The 21272-nt window shown below is 48.4% G+C and overlaps 1 protein-coding gene across 1 annotated transcript; it reads left to right on the top strand.

Moving 5' to 3' along the window:
* Nucleotides 1-1654: 1654 nt before the first annotated feature.
* Nucleotides 1655-4204, top strand: LOC123162007 (sister chromatid cohesion 1 protein 1-like). The gene is made up of 7 exons (XM_044579812.1): nucleotides 1655-1711; nucleotides 1928-1996; nucleotides 2099-2157; nucleotides 2277-2321; nucleotides 2398-2417; nucleotides 2504-2580; nucleotides 3984-4204. Exons 1-7 carry the CDS (start codon nucleotides 1659-1661, stop codon nucleotides 4123-4125), a joined length of 465 nt encoding a protein of 154 aa, XP_044435747.1. The 5' UTR covers nucleotides 1655-1658; the 3' UTR covers nucleotides 4126-4204.
* Nucleotides 4205-21272: the final 17068 nt, after the last annotated feature.

Genomic DNA, 21272 nt, shown 5'->3' with positions numbered 1-21272 from the left:
CACGCGTTGAAGATACTACCTCTCCATCCCTCGCAAAGCCGGAGCTATTTACATTGCAAGGGGCACTCTAACCTTGGATTAATTTGTGTAGGCATTTATTCCGGTCGGTTTAGATTATATTTTCGTAGCATTCGGCCCACAACTACTCCAAACACCATTGCAAACCACGCAACTCCCCTAGTTGATTTCCCTCTGGCTCGGTCATCGCTCTCTCGCATGTCCTTTCTCGCCTTCAACGTCACACCATGGTATTATTGAAAAAACTATGTTGTTCTCTATAATTATTATAATTAAGCTACAGAACTACACACTGATAATCCACTTGGAATGGAACAAATTTTGACCCACAAATTAAAGTGCTACAAACTACACACCGAGGGGCCCACATGTCATGAAACAAATTTGGACCCATATACAAATTAAAAAATGAAGGACGAGGATCAAACATGCGACCGGGCCTTCAAGTCGCACGTCAATAGGCAACATACGTAGAATAGCAATGTTTGTTGTACCCCCTTTGTTCATATAATGATTTTATATTACCACAACCTAATTAATGGATAACATGTAATATTATTTTTAGTACTATTCTGCTTCACTTACTGGTGGATTCCATGTTTGCTCTCTCTCTCTCCTCCCCTTCTACGTTTAGACGCACGGGCAAACAGGAAGAACTCGCGGGTGATGTTGCCGTTGACCATATCTGGACGCGTTCACAAGTCATGGCACCAGTTTCACGTACTAGCAGCACTAGTCAGTGTGTACGTGCAATGCACGTTAATTTGGAAGTATATTAAGTGCATGCGGATATTAACTACTAGGATATTATTTGTGTGTTGTCATGTGATTAACACTATTTTTGGCATGAAATTAACTGCACGCTAAACGTGTTGAGCGCTCGACATTAAAGCAGTCTAGGTCGTTGGATGACAAGGTATACATGTGGCTTGATGATGTTTTATATTTAATTTGATACGGCTCTAGAAGAACATTCAATCGATCAAACCATACATTTCGGTCAGTCTGACTCCGACTTTAAATTATACGACGATCGATATAAAATAAACGGAAATGATAAACGTTCGGATTTTAAGCATGGCAATCCGAACGTTTTTCATGGAAAATTTAGATTACGCGGTGGTGGCGGGGGCGTCTCGCGGTGGGAAGCGGCTCCTCTGCCGTGCTCTGTGTGTCGTCGAGCCACTGACCGACAGCGACGGCGGCGTCTTGCGCCGTTGTTGGCGTACTCCTGGACGTTGGCCTAGCTTCAAGGAAGGCCAAAATGTTCTGGATTTTGGAGCGAGTCAACCACTACTAGAAAAAGGGCTATAGATTGGATTGACACTAATGGCGCACCAGAAAGTTGGTGCTCCATTAGTATATACTAATGGCGCACCACCTTCTGATGCGCCATTATAGTTGAAACTACAAATGGCGCACCATGCAAAGGGTGCGCCATTAATATCAAATTTTTTTTTGAACTAGTGCGCCTGTCCAAACATACTAATGGCGCATCCTGCTTAAGTGCGCCATTAGTAGTTGTAACTACTAATGGCGCACCAGGCAGTGGGTGCGCCATTAGTATAGAAATTTTTTTTGAGCTAGTGCACCTGTCCAAACATACTAATGGTGCATCCAAATGAAGTGCGCCATCCAAGATGTTCTACTCGCACCAGCTCCTCGCGCGGAAGGCGCCGCTCGGCCAGATATGGTGCGTCCCCTCCCCTCCCTCCCTCCCTCCCTCGCCGGCCGCCGCCTCTCGCCCCCCTCGGTCGCGGCCGCCGGCCGCCGATTGCGCCCGTCCCGCGTTTTCCCGCTCGGTCCGGGGCATTTCCGGACGCGCCCGTCCGATCCGCTCCCAATGCGGCGGGTTCCCCGTCGCCTCGATCTCCTCTGACGCTCCTCTGCTCCCCTGTCCCCGTCGCAGGATGGCCGCCACGCTCCACGCCAAGATCAACCGCAAGCGCCTCGACAAGCTCGACATCATCAAAATCTGGTGAGCCCCCGACCCGATCCCGCCAATTTCTCTCTGCTTTGAGCCCGCGGTCCGCCCCGATTCTAATCCGCGTGTGCCGCGCTGTGTCTGACGCTGCTGTAGCGAGGAGATCCTGAACCCGTCGGTCCACATGGCGCTCAGGCTCTCCGGGATCCTCATGGGTGAGCCGTCCCTCCGGGTCATTTCGCTCCTTTTTTTCCCTCGCCGGATTCATTCCTGTTCTCCCCTGGGGATGTGACGCGTGTTTGTTGATGTTGTTACCTGTGCGCGTGATGAGCAGGCGGCGTGGTGATCGTGTACGAGAGGAAGGTGAAGCTTCTCTACGGTCAGTCCATCTGCTTGCTGCACTTTTTTGTTGTCGAAATGTTCAGATTCTCATCGTTTCCAACTGTTCCTCGCAGATGATGTGTCCCGTCTTCTGGTAAACTTCGACTTCCAGTCTTGCCCAGTTCATCCTGCTTGGTAATTTGGTGGTTGGGTTTACGCTTGCGCTGATTTCTTCTGCAGATTGAGATCAACGAGGCATGGAAGATCAGGCCGGCCGTGGACCACACCGTCCTCCCCAAGGGCAAGGCTCAAGCCAAGTGAGTGCACTATCCGTCTCCATGCCCTTCTACAAGTTTCTGAATGTGCTTGTGTCCTAATAATGCGGAGCCGGCGTCTATTTCTCTCTGGAATGGGGTTTTCTTTGTGTGTTTGGACCGCGTGGTATTAGCCTGATGGTTTGCAGGGTACCAAGGTGGCTGTATGTATGGACAGCTTAACTTTGTCTGTTTATGAAATTTCTGAGAGGCTCGATAGCAATGCAGTCTCTGTCAGCTTGCTTGTTACCAATTGGTGTGTTCTGCATTGTACAGTATTGAGTTTACGATGATATGTCATTTGCGATGTTTTCAGATGTTTCTAGTAGAAGTTTCTGAATGTGTTTGCGTGGTGATGATGGAGAGTTGGTGTCCATTTCTCTGTGGAAATGGAATTTTCTTTGTGTCTTTAGACCGTGTGGTGTTAGTCTGATGGTTTAGATTGGAGGCTGTTGCAAGGTGCCAAAGTGGCTGTATGAGCAACTGAACTTTCTGTGTTTATGAAATTTCTTAAGATGCCTAACAACACTGTCAGTGTGTCAGCTTGCTTGGTAACTATTGCTGTGTGCTCCATTGTGCACTACTGATTTTACAATGACCAACGACACTACTTTGTGGTGTTTTCAGATGTTTCTAGAATTTTATTGATGATGCCATATCACTGATTGCGTGAAATGTAACTGGGATGCACAGCCCTAGCCATGGGTCCATGCTGTGAAATGTAACTGGGACGCACAGCCCTAGCCATGGGCCCTCGCTGTGTGATCCTGCTGTAACTTGACTTTGTTCTTGTGTTTGTGGGGCAGCGGCTATTCATATAGACCTTCATATGATTTTGTGTCTCCTGTCTTGATATTCTCATTGCTTGATTAAATTCATGGGTTGCAACTTTGCCTAAGGGGGGGTCGTTTGGGTGTTATAGCTGTTGATGCAAGGGTTCATGCAGGTATTTATGTCTTTGTATGTTGCTGATTGTTATGTCTGGGTTAGTCAATTTTAATCAGCTCCAGGTGCAAGGGATTGACTGATATCGGTTGATTTTGGGTTGTTCAGTGCTGACTTATTATTTTGGTATTGGTTTCTTATTCAATATCAGTCAATCTCTTGAGACTGGATGGTCTAATTATAGCAGATCTGGGGGTTGTAATGGTACTTGAGAAATAATGCTATGTTCAGAGGGGATCTTTATGACCTTGGAAAACTGTTAACATATCTTAATATTCTGTCATGTTCAGAGCGTGGACTCTTGTCGCTTGCCTTTGGAAGTTTGTTAGCACTCCAAATGAGATATTTAACCTCTTGCTACTGTGTCATTGCCATTGAGAAAAGGGTTTTATGGAGAATGATATGTCTTAAGATTAAGAAAACAGTGTGTCATTTTTATCTGAAAGTGTTGCTTCTTGTAGGTATGAAGCAGTAACACTGCTAGAGAACGCGGTGGATATGGAGGTGGAGCAACCCGTGTTTTTCACAGATACTGATACTACTAGGTTCCGCGGAATGGTAATCGTTGTCATCTGTGTATTCTGGAAGTTGAAACTGTGTTAGTCTATTGTATTCGGAGACTAATATGATGAATTGTATTCAAAGACTAATCTTCTATTGTATTCGATGAATCTGTTGTTGATGTGTGCTGTCTATATTTTGTCAAATTATACATTTTGTAACCTGTGCAAAAAACAGAAAATAAAAAAATAAAAAAAACCCTAATATTCATACTAATGGCGCATCACATGACAGTGCGCCATTAGTATGACAAAGCATACTAATGGCGCATCACTGGTCAGTGCGCCATTAGTATGCCGCGGTTACTAATGGCGCATCCCGTGGTTGTGCGCCATTAGTATGCCAAAGCACCTGGGTATACATGGCCCCTGGGAGGCATACTAATGGCACACCGTAGCCTATACTAATGGCGCACCAGTGGTGCGCCATTAGTATACTAGATACTAATGGCGCACCACTGGTGCGCCATTAGTAAAAATTACTAATGGCGTGCTAGTAATGGCGCACCAGTGATGCGCCATTAATGGCCAAATTAGGTGCGCCATTAGTAGCGGTTTTTCTAGTAGTGAACTGGCGGGAGGAGGCGACTGGCGTTGGTGCAAGGAAGCGGTCGACGGCGGCCATCCATGCCGCTGAGGGGGGCACTGGCACCCGCACGGGGACAGGCGCTGTCAACGGCGCGGCGGAGACATTCGTGTGCATGGGCACCGACACGGGCGCGCACGTCAGTGCACGCGCAGGCACATGCGCTGGCAGGTGCATGGGCATAGGCACGGGCATGCGCGTCAGTGCACGCGCAGGCGCATGCGCTGGCAGGTGCACGGGCACGTGAAAGTCGGTGGGGACCTCATGGAACCCCGTGGCATCAAGCTCGGCGACAATGTGCGGCTCCCAGCCCATCAATGCCACGGGGATGGGCGCTGGCGCAGTCGGGGCGACAGGAGCCGGAACGGGAGCAGGGACAGGTGCGGCGTCTTCCCGCAAGGCCAGTTCAAGCTTGTCCCAAAGTGCCTTATGTTCTTGAGACTCCGGCTAGGTGTCTTCCTCATGAAACTAGAACACTAAGGGCAGACCATCGTGATGCGGCATGGCGTACGTTTAGGTCAGGCTAGTTGGAGGTAGACGACAGGAGAATCGGAGAGGAAGAGAGAGGATTGTAGCGATACCAGGTAGTGCGGGGTTGATTTTAAACTGCGGCGTCAGCGACATTAAAAGTGGGAGCAGTTGGGACGACGGTGGGCGGCGGAGCCTGGTCAAAGGGCTCGCCTCTCGGTGAGTCTGCACAGCGGTCTGCTCGCACGCCTCCCTGACAGCCAGTGCAGCGGTCTGCTCGCACGCCTCCCGTCGACTCACACGCTTGGTGGGACGGCACCTACCGATGAGAAGCAGGGACTCGTGGCGGCACGTAAACGCCTATGGTTTCAATATGAAAGCGTTCTCCTTAACGTGACAGGTCTTTGTTCCAAAATACCTTGGCTCTTCATTTGTGCAACTTGTTATAAGCAGCTTGTCTCAAATTGAAGAAAAAACTTACAAAGTAATATTTGTGCCATATCACATGACCATACTCAGTTTCAAGAATTTATGCTCACTTTTGGATTTTCTTAAATTTAAGATCCAGGATTCGAAACAATATCATAACCTGCATCATGCAATAAATTTTCAAGCCGTACATCTGTCCTGTTGTATTTCTTAAGAATGGATTTGGTCAAACATTTTTCTTAGTTAAACCTCCTTTCCGGTTTATAGGGCTCAATTCAAAAATCTCACCAACCAAGGTAGATGGTGAGTGGTGGAACAATTGTTGTAGTTTGCAAAACCACTCAACTAATGCGCTTGTTTTCCTCAAAAATTGTGTTTACAAATGCATTAATTGCAATGCATGCATGCATAAAGTACATGCATTGGTCAATTTTCTCTTAATTCTTGCATGTAATGATTTATTGCACCTTGAAATCTGAACATGTGATGGGGAACAACCAAATTGAGACTTATAAAATGGGAAAACTAAAATTTTGAGATAAGCCCTATAAACCAGAAAGGAGTAAAAGGATAATCCCTGCGTACCAGTGCATTGCCTGATATATTAACTCAAGTACTAGGCACGAACAAACGGGCTCAATTCTGTGCTCATCCTGGTGTAGTAGTAGTAGTAGTACTAGGCAATGCAGTTGACGGGTGACCTTGACGAGCGGCGACCGAGGGAATTGAACCGTGCTCGGCACGGTAGGTAACGTTGTCTAGTTACTAAAGCATCCCTCCGTTGTTCATCGGTAGTCATTATGGACCGGGGACATGAGGGGAATTTCCTAGGGCTGGAATTCTGGCCGCCAGATATTTCGACTTGAAACGCTGAGGCTCGACTGGTTGGGGTTGCCTAATGTGCGTACCACGCACGCCACCGAAGGACACGAGCCCGTTTTTTAGGATCAACACGAGCCAAGGTCTGGCTGGTACGCCGTTGGGTCCTACCATTCGAGAATACGAAAGGAACCTTTTAAATTGCCGAACGAATCTATGTGTATTACAATACCCGTATTTTCCTTGCAAATACTAATCTCAACGTGGTAATTGATTTATGACGAGTTGTTGAATTAGAGTGAGTTTGTGATATAGTGATCTCAACGTGGATTTCACATTTCATGGTATCCCTAGTAAGTTTTCCAATGCAAATTCAAATTTAAAAGATGAACAATATGGAGGTGAGAAAACTTTGTATGTATCAAGCATATGACCACACACACACACACACACACACAGAGACACACACGCACGAACACAACAACAATCCAATAAGTATAGTGCATCTATTTTTCCAACCCATGCATGTATGACACGAATTCAAAAATACTCCTTCTATTCCTAAATATTAGTCTTTTAGAGAGTTCAACAAGTGACTACATACGGAGCAAAATGAGTGAATCTAGACTCTAAAATATGTCTATATACATCCGTATGTGCCAGTCCATTTGAAGCCTCTAAAAAGACTAATATTTAGGAACGAAGGGAGTAAAATGTAAGAAATCCATGGTCCTCAGTTCAATATTTAAAATGAACATGAAACTGAAACATGAATATTAAGTCTAGTACTACAGTACATGCAAATGTTGTGTTTAGGCGGAGCTATGATTGTCGGGGGTCAACCCCTCGACCTTAGATAAAATTGTGGAGCTCTGTTTAGGGTTGTTTAGATTATATTTGTCCCCACCCTCCCAACCACCGATTGGTTGTGCACGCCCCACCCCTCCTCCCCGGGAGAATATCATGTGCCCCCATACCTTAGATGCTATATGCCGATACGAGTTGCTTGGAGCTTGTAGATCTGAGATATAGCAGCTCACATGATGTGTCTTAATTTTTTTGCAGGAAACCTTGATGAGTTTGAGAATTGCACACAATTTGTACAAAAACTACTTAGATGCCCTTTGATCCCATATCCAACGACCTCGAAGCTCGTATCACCGTAGCATCTAAGATGAAGGAGGACATCATATTCTCCTGTATGTAAGAATATCATGTGCTACCACACCTTAGATGCTTTGGTGATACAAGCTCTTCGGAGGCATTGGATTTGTGACCCAACACCTCCTCGGTGGTTCGAATGTTTTTTGCAGAAAAGCCCCAAAAGAGTTCGGCCACTGCTTACAAGCACAAAGACTGCTCAGATGCCATTGGATCTCAGATCAAACGACCTCCAAGCTCGTATCACCGTAGCATCCAAGCCGCGATAGCACCTTATGTTTTCTCGCACGGGAGAGTATGAGGTGCTCCCGCACCGTAGATTCTATGGTGATACGAGTTCACTGAGATCTAACGGCCCACAGTAGGAGGTTTGAATGTTTTTGCAATATACGGCTGATAGAGTTTGGGAAATGCGCAGAAAGTACAAGTACTATGCATGTGCCATCTGATCACTGATCATACGACCTAGATGCTCATATCACCGTAGCGGGTAATTAAGCTACGGGGAGCACCTAATATGAGCACCGGGGAGCCGTTGGATCGAAGATGCAGCGGCACACACGAGGCCTGAATGTTTTATTTGCAAAAAAAACCTTTGGAGAGTTTGGAAATTGCGCATAATCACAAAGACTACTCCCAAGCCATTGGATCTCACTTCCAACGGTGTAAAAACTCGTATCACCATAGTATCTAAGCTGCGGGGTGGATGTGATATTCTATGCCGCTATCATTCTTGTTCGTAAACTTGCAAAATACGTGTAACTCGTGCCGTTACTTGTCTAACCGCGCAAAGTGTTTGTTCAAAAAAACCATCCTACACTGAAATATCGGAACAACACACGGGGGTCCCACTTGTCATTAATCAAATTTGGACCTAAAACTAACAAATCTGAAAGACGAGATTCGAACTGGCAACCTGGACTACAAAGCGTAAGTCGATAGCCTGAAAAAACGAACGGTTGTTGGCTTTGTCCCATAACTTGATTTTATACAGTACTTGCGTTGAGTAGAGTAGAGGGAGTGCCTCGTCAACACGTGCATGACCGTTGTCTCACTTACTGGTGGGTCCCAGGTCTGCGATCTCAATCTCTCTTCTCTCCATCGTCTAACCTTTGCACGGGCACACACGAAGAGCGGCGCTAGCTTGCCGTGGTGTTATTACAACTAAAAAAAGCTTGGAAAATAGAAGAATCGCCTAGAACAAGAGACGTTGTGGCTGGTCGAGACGGAGCTAACCGTGCCACGTTTGCATGATGAAGCTGTGTGGCTAGTGGGGTGTTTTCGACCGACTGGCTGGGTCCCGAGGTCGAACCATAGGTACTACGTCTGATACAGTATATTTTTACACGCACATTTTTCCTCCGTGCCGAGACGTGGCACACCCTACCGCGCGGTTTCGGGTCCTCCCGGGTGGTGCACGCATATATTCTTCCTGACGTGGGACGCCCTACCGCGCGTTTTCTGGGTCCTCCTCGGTCGTAGCGCCGAAGCAAGTAAATGAGTCGTCAAATCACGAAAGACCACCTTTCCCGCCGAGTACATCAGTGAAGCACGGTGGCTAGCTAGTTGGGCTAGTTCGACCGATTAGCTAGGCCGCCGCCACATTTGTTTTTTCACCCCTTTTTTATCTACTTGCCGGCAGGTAAATTTAAATATCCACCGCGGCGTTGCTCTGGTGTTTGGGTGCGGCAGGATTTTTAATTTTTTGATTGACGGGAGCAGGCGCGGCAGGATTTTTAATTTTTTGATTGACGGGAGCAGGCGCGGCAGCAATTAGTCACGATGACTCCGCCTGTAAAAACCCACTGCTCCCTGATGTGAGAAGTCGTCGACTGGTGTTTTACCGTGGTGAAAACCAAAAGATTCCCCGCTCCTCGGCTGGCTCTCTCCGCCTTCCCGTAGATTGCATTGCCTTTCAGCCGTTTCGCCCCCTTTGCTTCCTCTCCCCATTGCTTCTACCTGGTGCCATGGCGGCGCAGCAGATCACGGAGTCCGAGGTGAGGCGCCTGACACAGGAGCTCCATGCCAAGGATGCGGAGCTCAGGGCCAAGGACGTGGAGCTCCGTGAGCTCAAGGAGGAGAGGAGTGCCATGCTCCTCCGTTATGTGCGGGAGTTCACGGAGCTTCAAAAGCGGCAGGCGTCCACCACAAAGATGCTCGAGGCGTCGGCGGCGTTGCTGCAGAAAGCGGGAGATACGATAGGCCGTCAGGGGAGCCGGCTGGAGCGCGAGCGGGCCGATCGTGACGAGGTCCAGGATCGCCTCAGCCACTTGGTGAACCAAGTTGCCACGCACGTGTTGCGGCTGCGCGATGCCTACCGTCGTGCCAGCGCGACGATGCCGGCCGTCGGGCTAAACCCGTTCGACCACCCGGTCGACTTCAACGAGCTGCGGCTTCCTGACCTGGTCTCCTTCTTCACCTATATCTCCGAGGAGCTGAGCCGTCTCCGCGCGATGGTGGGGGCTGAGCTGGACAAGGAGGGGTTGCAGGCTGCCGTCGCCGTTGCCGGGCGAATCCTTTCAGGGCTCCGTCACCGGAATCCATTCGTGCCATTGGACGCCGTCTTTGACGAGCTGGCTCCCGTCGACCGGGAGCGGGCTCTGCGGGCGGTTGCACCCTGCATCACCAACGTCGTGCGCCTCGAGAAGCAGAGGGACTTCGGTGGTGTTTAGGCGCCCTCTGCATGGGCATGTCCATGTCTCGGCGCAACATGACCGTTGGATCAAACTCAGACGGTGCAGATCAGTCACTGTAGCACAAAGCGTGTGGGTGTGTTTGGTTGCATTCTCATCTCAATATAGTTGTTTCCTCTTCGTGTATTTTTGTCAACCTACTAGTGTGGACTCATGCACCCTTCATGGTTCATGCACTCTGCCAAACACCCAAAAGTGGGTCGAGAAGGGAACTTTTGCTCCCATCCCGTGCACCCTTCATACACCCTGTCTAACACTATAGGATGTGCTTCATATGGTTCATGTTTCGTGGAGTACTGTAGCACCGTACTCTCCGTGCGCTGTGGACCTAGTTCTGTTAACATTGATCTCACCGTTCATTCTCGACCGGACAGTCGAAAAAGCGGTACTATGTTACATATAGGAGTAGTTGACATGCGCACAACATCATTTGTTATCGTCATATCTTACTACACTAGCAACAAGATTGTGTAGTACTGACGTATGAACCACTGCACATGCCTAGTAGTAGGAGCACTGTGTATGTTCAAGTGGCTGCCGTGTTTCGCACTCCTCCGTCGTAAGAGTGGAAACGCTTGCTGTAATCATTTTTTTCTTCAGAATGAAAAACAGTGGACACGCTCTACCGTGCGGATCCTCCTCCAGCCATGCACTAAATTACTCACTTTCGCCGACGTGTGGGACAGCCAGCACCTGGGTCCACCAGCCATGCACTAAATTACTCCGTAGTAGAGTGACGGTAGACTACCCCGATCGAACCGCCGCAGTAATGCCCAATGAGCCGTCAAATCACAAAACCCCCTCCTTTCCAGCAGTAAGTTGGACGGACGAAGCAACCATCATTTCACTCTTCTCTCTCAGCTTCCTCTCTTGAAGAAAACCCCCACTCGCTTCGCTTCTCCCTCATCTCGTTCCTCCTTTCACTCTTCTCTCTCAGCTTCCTCTCTTGGATGGACGCCGGAGCACCGGCCGACGTGATGTCTATGGCTCTGGCCAAAACCGTCGAGGCTCATGGTACGAAGAAGCGCAAGCACCCCGCCGAGACTACCGCAGACAAGCTCAAAGCCATCGCCCTGTCCAAGCCCCCCTCTCCGGGATCCCTCATTAAGCAAGTCCAGGTAATGTCTCTTGTTGACGATCTTTTTCTCGATCTTGATCGTGTTTTTTCATCTAACACGCAGTACTAGTACTGGTAGTACAACTTTCTGGGTGATCTTGCATGTGATTTTAGTGTGCCAAATGACGGTTCTAAATTCCTCTTTTGACCAAAACATGCGAGAGGTTGACACTGATTTCTTATAGATTACTTTCAACTACTCCCTCTGTCCCAAATTTCTTGTCTTAGATTTGTCTAGATACGGATGTATCTAATACTAAAATGTGACTTGATACATCCGTATCTAGACAAATCTAAGACAAGAATTTTGGGACGGAGGGAGTACTTTATGAACATCAATGCTACCTTTTAAGAGGGTATATTTGCCTCAGTAACTTGTGTTATGGATATTGCATGTAATCCCTCTGCTCTCATGCCTTTGAAGACATGTTCTAGTGTCTTTGTTCACTCATTTCTGTGCGTATATGTAGTCATATATGGAGTATAATATCGAAAATCATCTTATATTTCTGAACGGAGGTAGTAATAAAATATGGTTTCTGTTTGAATTAGAACCAGGTCCGCGGTGGAGATGAAGTTCTCAAAGTCATGCCGTGTGAACTGGAAGACCTGATGATGAGTTCTACTGCTGAACTATCCAGCTGTTGTGTCCTTGTCGCCACGTGTCCTGAACTAGTGTTTTCCTGTAGCATTGTTGTCAGGCGTGTTCTCGAGGCTGTACTTGACCACAACAATTTCCTGGTTGTGCCTTCGATTACGAAGGGTGTGGTTCTTGTAAAGCTTCCCAACAAATCTGATGCGGCCTGTCTTCATCATCATGTTTATGAGTGGAAAGACCACTCTGTTAGGTTCTCCAAGGTTGACAAGATGGTGATGGTGCATGTAGACATCTCACACGAAGTCCATGGCCTAGTCAGTTATGCGGGGTTCATCCCGTAGGTCGGTGGCAAGAAATAGTCTGCAGAGTTTAGTTAGTGCAACTTTGCTTGTCTGTAGTAAGTACTATTGTTCAGTACTTGATTTGTGTTTGTGAACCCTGTATTGTTTATTAGTACTGCCGCTTTTGGTGTGTGGTCAGTCCTGAGAACGGTCTATGTTAATGTCTGTCCACTCAATTCAGTCTGTACATTTTGAAGTATCCAGATCATATTTTTTGTGAGGACGGTTTATCAATTATGGTTACACTCCAATATCTGTATGCATTGCAGGGTTTATCGCACCCACCAGGATTTCCAGTCCCATGGATGTTCGGTCCATACGATTTGTCACGACCTTTGGACTGTCCTGCTTGTGGGAGTAGGCAGGGCCCCTGCATGCCACGCGTAGTTGGACGATCAATCTTCTGTTTAGTACTTCAACATAGTGATTTCCTGGTAAGGATTCACTCGTGTCACATCAAGTAAATCTTATTGATTTACTGTCTAAATCTTATTGATTTAATGTCATGTTTTCTTTCTTTTCCTGCAATTTTACGATGCAGGTTTTGCCATGTGACATTCATCACAGAATAAACCGTTTGGTTTGCTCTACGATGGCTATTTTTGCAGGTTTCACTTCTTATGTCGTGTCAGTAACGAAGGCACTGTCCATCACTTATATTACTGGAAAAAATTGGATCAGTCTGTTGTCTGAGTACAAGCTGAATCCCTATGATGAACTGCAGTTTGGTTTAACAAAAACGCCACAATTAGTCCTTCTCGCGTTTAAAAGAAATGAAGAAAAAAACTGGATCACGGTCACGGATCCTAGTCAAGTTAGAAAGCTGATCATAGCAGACCAGACACGATCGCCGCTGTCTCGCACAGATCGAGCACCGGCAGTTGCTCTAGCACTGACAGCGGCAGCAGCTCAGTCTGATCCAGCTGAGGATTGGGCACCGACCGCGTCAGCGGATCAGTCTGATCTACCGGAGGATCGGGCATCGACACCGGCACCAGCTCTACAAGGAGCACCATCTCCGGCAGCAGCAGCGGCTTCGGCACCTGCACCAACACTTGCACTTGCATTTGGTCCGGCCCGTGCAGTTGCACCGGCAACAGACTGGGCTGCAGTTCGCACTTCATATACCAAAGTCCTTACAAAAACCGACATGTCCACCTTCTTGGTAAGCATTGGCCGCCCAAGTGCTTCGTTCTTTTTTCTTTCCATGTTGTTTCACATGATTCACTGTGTTGATCTAACTGTTTGGGTATGTCTTCTTGTTTGCAAACAGAGAATTCCTAGAGCAACGAGGGAGTCGTTCAACAATCCGGGCGACCGCGGCCAAGTTTCTCTTACCATGCGCAGCCTTGGTGTGAATGAACCTGCTCAATATACCGTAAGTACAAAGGATGGTCGCATGATGATTGATGCTAAAGGATGGTCAAGGTTCAAATCTAAATCATATCTTGCGGTAGGGGATGATGTCAAAATCGAACTTTCTCGGCAAGGAGAGCTGGTCCAAATCAACTTTGAAATTCTTCAGTAGCAGCACGCAACTGCCGAACTGATCTATCCTCCGAGAGATTTTGATGTAATAATCTGGCATGGTGAAACAAGTGTCCTGTGTGTATAAGTAGTACGACAGTATTATTTATCACATGGTATATCGTTGATAGAATTGCAACTCTGATTGCTGGTTAGGAACTGTCGTTCGATTTCATTCCAACAGCTGCCGTGCTTTATTCAATTTTGTGTATTCGCCTTGCGACAGCATCTAAAACCAGCGCAGTACCGATCGCTTGCAATATGAAAAGCGCTGAGGTAGAACACATGGGCCCCCAAACATGCAGGGTCGGCCTGCGGCCCAAAGTCCAGAACCGTGAGCCTATCTGAGTATTATATTCTCAGCTGAACCCCCATAAAAAAAGCTGAACCCCCATAATGCCCGTGCGTTGCAGAGGGAGTATATTTCTCGGCAAGGTGAGCCTGTGATATAAAAGATTTGTATATTTCTTTACAGAGGGAGTATCTCTCTGTCAAAAAATATATTTATGTGTAACTAGTTACTCCTGTCTTTCTACTTCCTTTCGCTGATATGTGGGGCAACCGGCAACGGGGTCCACGTGCCATATGCACAAATTAGAGTGCACAACTTCACGGTAGACACACCCCGGTCGTAGCGCCGCAGTAATGCCCAATGAGCCATCAAATCACAACCCCCCCCTTTCCAGCTTTAGCAGTAAGCTGGACGGACGAAGCAGCAATATTTCACTGGGCCTGAATCCCCTTCTCCCTCGTCTGCTTGTTCAGAGAAAACCCCCGCTCGGCGATTGCATAGGGTTTTCTCATGGAGAACCAGGTACGAATTCTTCATCCATCCCCGATAAATCCAAGTCCCTTGGTCGCAGGTAATCCTAGGATGGCAGCCGCCGCCGTTGATGCATTTTTCTTCATACTGAATCTAGTGTGTTTCAGTTGCAGTGCCCAAAGTGCGAGTACCCTACAGATTTCTGCGCCCTCGGCGAGACGCCACACTTGTTCCTTCTCATCCTACCACAGCATTTTGAAACGCGCACAGTATGTTCCTAGAATCCTCTTCTCTATCCGGGAGGGTGGGTTTTTTTGAACATGTTGTGTTCTCATATTATTTTTCCTGCAGTGTATTATTTGCTCTGCCAGAACACATGTACTCAAGATGCTCGGCCTTGCCATAACTGAATACACTAGTTTAATGGTCACAGTGAAGACAATCCATGGATATTACTTCCGAGTTGGGTTCATGAACCAAGAAGATCGCTGCTTTTTTTATGGCCGAACTTGGATAAACTTTCTCAAGTGTTACGGACTGAAAGTTGGCGCACGAATGTTGATGGAAATAGCAGAACCTGGTCTCATCTTCACTGCGATCTTCCACCCCGACGTCGTTCCAATTGTTCATCCATGTTAGTTTTGTATCTGGTTCTTGCTTGTTGCCTCGATTACTTCTTAATCCACCTATTCTGTCTAACTAATCACAATTTAACTTTAGAAGTAGCAACGAATCTCTCACGAAGATGCTACTTCTAACTAATATTTTCTTATAATTGGTGGCACGTGTAGGTTTTTTCAGAGTTAAGCAGTCTGCTCGTTTGTTACTCTGTAATAACTCGGCTGTTACTAATGGCACTGAAGTTGACTGGATCGACATCCACAAGTTCCTACACTTTATTGATCGTCTTGAGGTCCTTGTGGGGCGTTTCAATGGTGGAAGGCCACGTGGGATATGTGTGCCACTGCTGCACTCGTTGAACAGGTCCAACTGTGTCGAGAAACTTATGGTACGAGCTGTTTTCTGTTATATATGTTGTTCATAAACTATTGCTTATACACAGTTTTACAGCTGTGATCTTCTTGAAACAGGAACTGCCGAGTTCTATTGTTCCTATACAGATGCCTGACCATGGTCGGGTCAGACTTGCGCTTGGTCACAACATGATGTTTATGTCGACCTACTCAATTCCCCTTGGAGGTGAAAAGATACTTATTCGTGGGTGGTCTCAAATAATGAAGGCCCGTCCATCTTGGAGAATAGGACAGAAGATTATGTTCATGCTTTTCCATGGCTCTAAAGCGAATATCCTGTTTATTGACCACGTTGCGAGATGAAGCCGCTTTCAGAAGGTTGTGGATGCGCGGGGTGGCGCCTGGGCCTTGTCCTGGGGCTTGGCGGCCTCACCCTTGGTTAACTGTAGGCAAAGTAGCACTGTTCGAGGCGTGCTTTGTACGGTTGAACCTGTATAAGTACTCATACTGCTTTCAGCTTTGGTTGTTAAGTGCCCCTGCTGGTTTCAGTTAAGGTTGTTAAGTACTCCTGCTGCTTTTACAGTCTGTCGTGTTTCTTCAGTCCTGTCTTCCTCCAGCCGCCAAAACCAAACCAGCGCCGGCGGGGCCGCCTGCTTCCGCCTCCCACGGCTGGCTGCGCCTCAGCGCACGCATCGCCGCCCCACCGTCTCCTAAATCGTTAACGCCGACGTCCTCCGCGCTTTGGTGCGCTCGCCGCGGCGCCGCCCTCTCGCGTTGTCAACATGGTCAACAAACAACAGGAATCGGCAGAAGTACGTGGAGAGGATGACAGTAGGGGCCCACCACGTCAGCGTATGGAAAAATAAAATGCTTCCTCCTAGTGTTTTCCTGACATCTGGGACCCACGACATTGTGAGCGTATATAGTCAATAGACAAGAGAACAACACAAGATCGGCTGACACCTAGGACGTAGCTACTCGAGCAGTATTTTTTTGTTTGGTATTGTTGAGACGGAGCAGGGTTTGAACTGGGCTGTGGCCCGTCTAGCCCAGGCTTATATTTTATGTTCACCATGTGACCAGCCCAGCTATTTTTTCTTTGTGAAAATGAGCCCAGTTTATTTTTTCTGAAGAATACCCAATCCAGGCCTACTTATTTTTCTACGCCCTGATGGGCTGCAACTCTTTCAAGACGCCTGCAAATCTTGAAAGTAATATGAAATGGGTTGTAAATATAAAAACAGATGACAAATTGGCAATTACTTTATAATTTCTGATTTTTTTCACATTTTCAGATTCCTATTTCACTGGGCATTAACCTAATTTAAATATATCTTCAAAGTACTTTAAATCTGGCTCGACATTTCGGTATTAAAAATAGTTTGGAACCCACAGAAATATGCGAAATTGGCCCTGGCCAACCAAAAAAACGACTGCAATAAATTGCATAAGAAGTTGCCATGAGCTACATATAAATTATTAAAAAAAGAGGGAGTGGTCTGACTTGTGGGCCTGTTTAGTTGACGCGTATGCAAGATTTTTTTAGTTATTATATACTACGTCAACAAACGATTCTAGCAGACGTAACCGTTGGATGTCAATCCAACGGCCGTCGTGTTTCTTCAATCTCTGATCTTCTTGCTCCAGCCGCCAAAGCAGCACCGGCGGGACCGCCTCCCGCCTCCCGTGGCCGGCTGTGCTGCCGCGCAGGCCTCTACTCACCCACACCCCCTGTTTTTCTGCGGCGACGGCAGCCTCACACCGCAGCCGAACCGGTGAACCCTCGTACTCCTCTCCGTGCGGGCTTCCACTGCCGCTTCTTCCCTGGCTCCGCGTCGTCCCTTTCCTAGGACTCGCCGTTGTCCACCGCCGTGGTGCTCTCTGCGCGGCATGGTCAATGTGGTCAACGACCGACTTCCATCGAAAGAGTACTGTACGTGGAGAGGCTGACAGCTGGGTCCACGGCAGCCGCAAGGAAGTGCCTCCTTATTATGCGGAAAATAATTATTCCTCCACCTGACAGCAGGGACCCACCGGACGGGCCACCAGTATTTTGCGAAAAAAACGTTTCCCCCTGACTGCTGGGACCCACAGGACGGTCCACCGTATTTCGCATAAAAAATGTTCCCCCCGCTGTCAGCTCAGACCCACCAGAAGTGCCTCCTTATTACGCACAAAAAAATGAATACCCCCCTGCTAGCAGGGACCAACCTTGGTGGGAGGATGACTTGTGGGCCTACTAAGTTGACTGGGATGGAGGCCTTTGTCAACTTTAGTCAATATATGAATGATTCTAGCTCGAGTGACCGTACCATGTCCATCCAATAGCCGTAGTGCTTCTTCAACCTCTGGTCTTCTTGCTCCAGCCGCCCAAAGCAGCGCCGGTCATGCCGCCTGCTCCTGCCGCCCGTGGCCGGCTGTGATGCCGCGGAGGCCTCACCACCCCTTACTACTCCCATCGCTGGCCAGGCCATCCCTCTACGCTCCCACACCCCCTGTTATTCTGCAGCGACGGTAGCCTCACACCGCAGCCGAACGAGTGAACCCTCATACTCGTCTACGCGTGGGCATCCACTGTCGCATCTTCCCCGGCGCCGCGTCGTCCCCTTCCTAGGCGTTGCCATCGTCCACCGCCCTGGTGCTCTCGACGCACCATGGTCAACGTGGTCAAGGAATGGCTTCCAACGGACGTGGACTGTATGTGGAGAGGCTGACAGCTTGGTCCACGGCCGCAGCAAGGAAGTGCCTCCTTATTACGCGCAAAATAATTATTCCTCCACCTGACAGTGGGGACCCACCGGACGGGCCACCGTATTTCACAAAAAACGTTCCCCCTGTCTGCTGGGACCCACCAGCTACATCTTCGCACGTAAGGAAGTGCGTCCGAAAAAAAATGATTCGCCCCCCTGACTGTTGGGACCCACCAGCTACATCTTCGCACGCAAGGAAGTGCGTCCGGGCAAAAAAAATGATTTGCCACCCTGACTGCTGGGACCCACCAGCTACATCTTTGCACACAAGGAAGTGCGTCCTGGCAAAAAAAACGATTCGCCCCCCTGACTACTGGGACCCACCAGCTACATCTTCGCAGGCAAGAAAGTGCCTGACAGTCGGGACCCACCTGGTCAAACCGTACGTAGCATTGTCATTCTAGTCGCGAACATGTACGTACATACTGGTCAATGTAGAGGCGCGCACGTGTCGTAGTAGAGGCGCGCACATAGCATGTACACGTACGTACAGCAGCGAGGGTGCAAGAAAGAAAATACGGCCACGTACGTACATACGGGCAGGGTCTCGAACGCCTACTCGCGCATACGTACATGGCTGGGTCGAAACGGAGAAACAGCGTCGTCGTCGTGTTCATGGGGAGCCAACCGGCTGGGTCAGAACGGAATGCGTGGTCGTGTTCATCGGGAGGGCTTGGATGGAACAGGCGATGGAAACGAGGCCTGGCGTACCGCACAACGGAGGAAACGGACCTCCTACGTTCGGAACGGGGTCATGTTTATCGGGAGGGGTTTGGCGTACCGCAAAACGGAGGAAATGGACCTCCTACGGTCGAAACGGGGGTCCTGTTGATCGGGAGGGGTGTGGCGTACCACAAAACGGACGAAACGGACTTGTGTTGGAGCGCTACAGTCGAAACGGGGGTCCTGTTCATCGGGAGGGGTGTGGCGTACCGCAAAACGGACGAAACAGACTTGTGTTGGAGCGCTACGATCGAAACGGGGGTCCTGTTCATCGGGAGGGGTGTGGCGTACCGCAAAACGGGACTCCACGGGATATTGTTCATCTCCACCGCCGACCTCCTCCAGCCTCCACGGGCTACCGTCGACCTCCTCCAGCCTCCACGGGCTCCTGTTCATCCAGCCTCCACCGCGTGCTACTCTACCGTCTACTGTTCAACCACCCCTCCACCGTCTACTGTTCATCCACCCCTCCACCGTCTACTATTCATCCACCCCTCCACACCACGGGGTCCTGTTCAACCACCCCTCCACGGCCACCCCTCCACCGTCTACTGTTCATCCAGCCCTCCACACTACGGGGTCATGTTCATCCAGAGGCAACGCCACCGCTCACTGTTCATCCAACCCCCCCCTCCCCGCAACGCTCACTGTTCATCCAATCGATCGGCTTCAGTTACCAGCAGTAGCGAAGGAATCGCTCCATCGGGTTCAGTTAATAGCCATCGATCGATCGCTCGGGTTCAGTAACGCGTAGCCTGCAGTGCAATCGCTCGGGTTCAGTTAGAGCCCAGCGCCTCGCTCGGGTTCAGATAGAGCCAACGCCTCGCACATGTACGAGAGAAACGTGCATCGCTCGGCCCCCGACCTCCCACCGTAACTGGCAACTCCCCGAAATTTTCCTCCCCCTCGCTTCTACCATGATTTTTTCCGTCATGGACGGCCCAAAAAATGTCATGCAGCTGCGTCTCCGGCCCGCCCAGGACGAAAATACCATTTTTTGTCATGATTTTTTGCCATAGAAGTAGGAGCCCATCACATCTATGATGATACCGGGTTTCGTCAGAATTATCATCATAGAAGTGTCATATGTATGACAAAAAAAAATCGTTCGGCCAAAAATGCCACGGATGTGTCTTTTTTTTGTAGTGCACAAATCTTCTGCTCTTGATCTGTTTCTCTAAAAGACGTTTTTCTTCATGATTCCTCAATTGTGTGAATCTCACAATCCGCACAACTTTGGAACCTAAGACAAAGAATGCTTAGTGAAATTCTTCAAGACACAACTGGTCAATTTCCTCAAACTTGTTCTATTTTGCAAAAACTTCTGAGAACGCATATGACCTCTCCAAATTCTTTGCACCTATACTCTATTCACAGGTACACATGTCCGCTGCTGAATCTCTAGGTTCTCATCAACTTAACTCATTTGCAGCGTTCCTCGAAGAAAAGCTGCATACTTCCTCAGAGAACTCTATTGTTCAAATTCCTCAGCTAAAGAAAATGGCAGATGGTAAAAGGCCTCAGAAAGGAGGAAAGAAATTGGAAGTCAACACTGCGTTTGAGATCCCTAATGACATTTACTTAGGGTACTACATGCCTGATGAGGCAACTCACGGCAAAGAAACCAAGAATGAGCGCAAAGTGCGCATACAGAGGATTGAACGAAGATGGGCACGAGAATGGAGGGAGTACAGATATGTCACTCTCAAATATATGAAGAAATTAGCTCTTCACCCTCCATGCTCAAGACCTCCTTTGGCACCTGGCCAAAGAGCTGTTCCAACAAGCCTTAAACATGGTGAGGATTATGCTAACGAATGGGCCAGGCGGCAAGCAAAGTTTGCCAAGCAGGCCAAAGAAGCAGTGAAGAAATTCAACGAAGATTCTGCTGCTGCCGCTGTTGGTGTCAAAACTAGCGGATCTCGGGTAGGGGGTCCCGAATTGTGCTTCTAAGGCTAATGGTAACAGGAGGCGGGGAACACAATGTTTACTGAGGTTCGGGCCCTCTCGATGGAGGTAATACCCTACTTCCTGCTTGATTGGTCTTGATGATATGAGTATTACAAGAGTTGATCTACCACGAGATCGTAGAGGCTAAACCCTAGAAGCTAGCCTATGATTATGATTGTTGTTGTCCTACGGACTAAACCCTCAGGTTTATATAGATACCGGAGGGGGCTAGGGTTACACAGAGAAAGGAATCTTCATATCCTAACCGTCAAGCTTTCCTTCCACGCAAAG

The sequence above is a fragment of the Triticum aestivum genome, chromosome 7B (assembly GCF_018294505.1).
Source record: "Triticum aestivum cultivar Chinese Spring chromosome 7B, IWGSC CS RefSeq v2.1, whole genome shotgun sequence".
NCBI classification, from domain to species: Eukaryota; Viridiplantae; Streptophyta; class Magnoliopsida; order Poales; family Poaceae; genus Triticum; species Triticum aestivum.
This window is presented reverse-complemented; position numbering and strand designations above follow the sequence as displayed.

Excerpts from the sequence above, each read along its gene's own strand:
- LOC123162007 (XM_044579812.1), top strand. The coding sequence starts at position 1,659 with ATGTTCTACTCGCACCAGCTCCTCGCGCGGAAGGCGCCGCTCGGCCAG. Across the intron at positions 1,997-2,098 it reads CTCGACATCATCAAAATCTG|CGAGGAGATCCTGAACCCGT; the intron begins GTGAGCCCCCGA and ends ACGCTGCTGTAG. Across the intron at positions 2,158-2,276 it reads GCTCTCCGGGATCCTCATGG|GCGGCGTGGTGATCGTGTAC; the intron begins GTGAGCCGTCCC and ends CGTGATGAGCAG.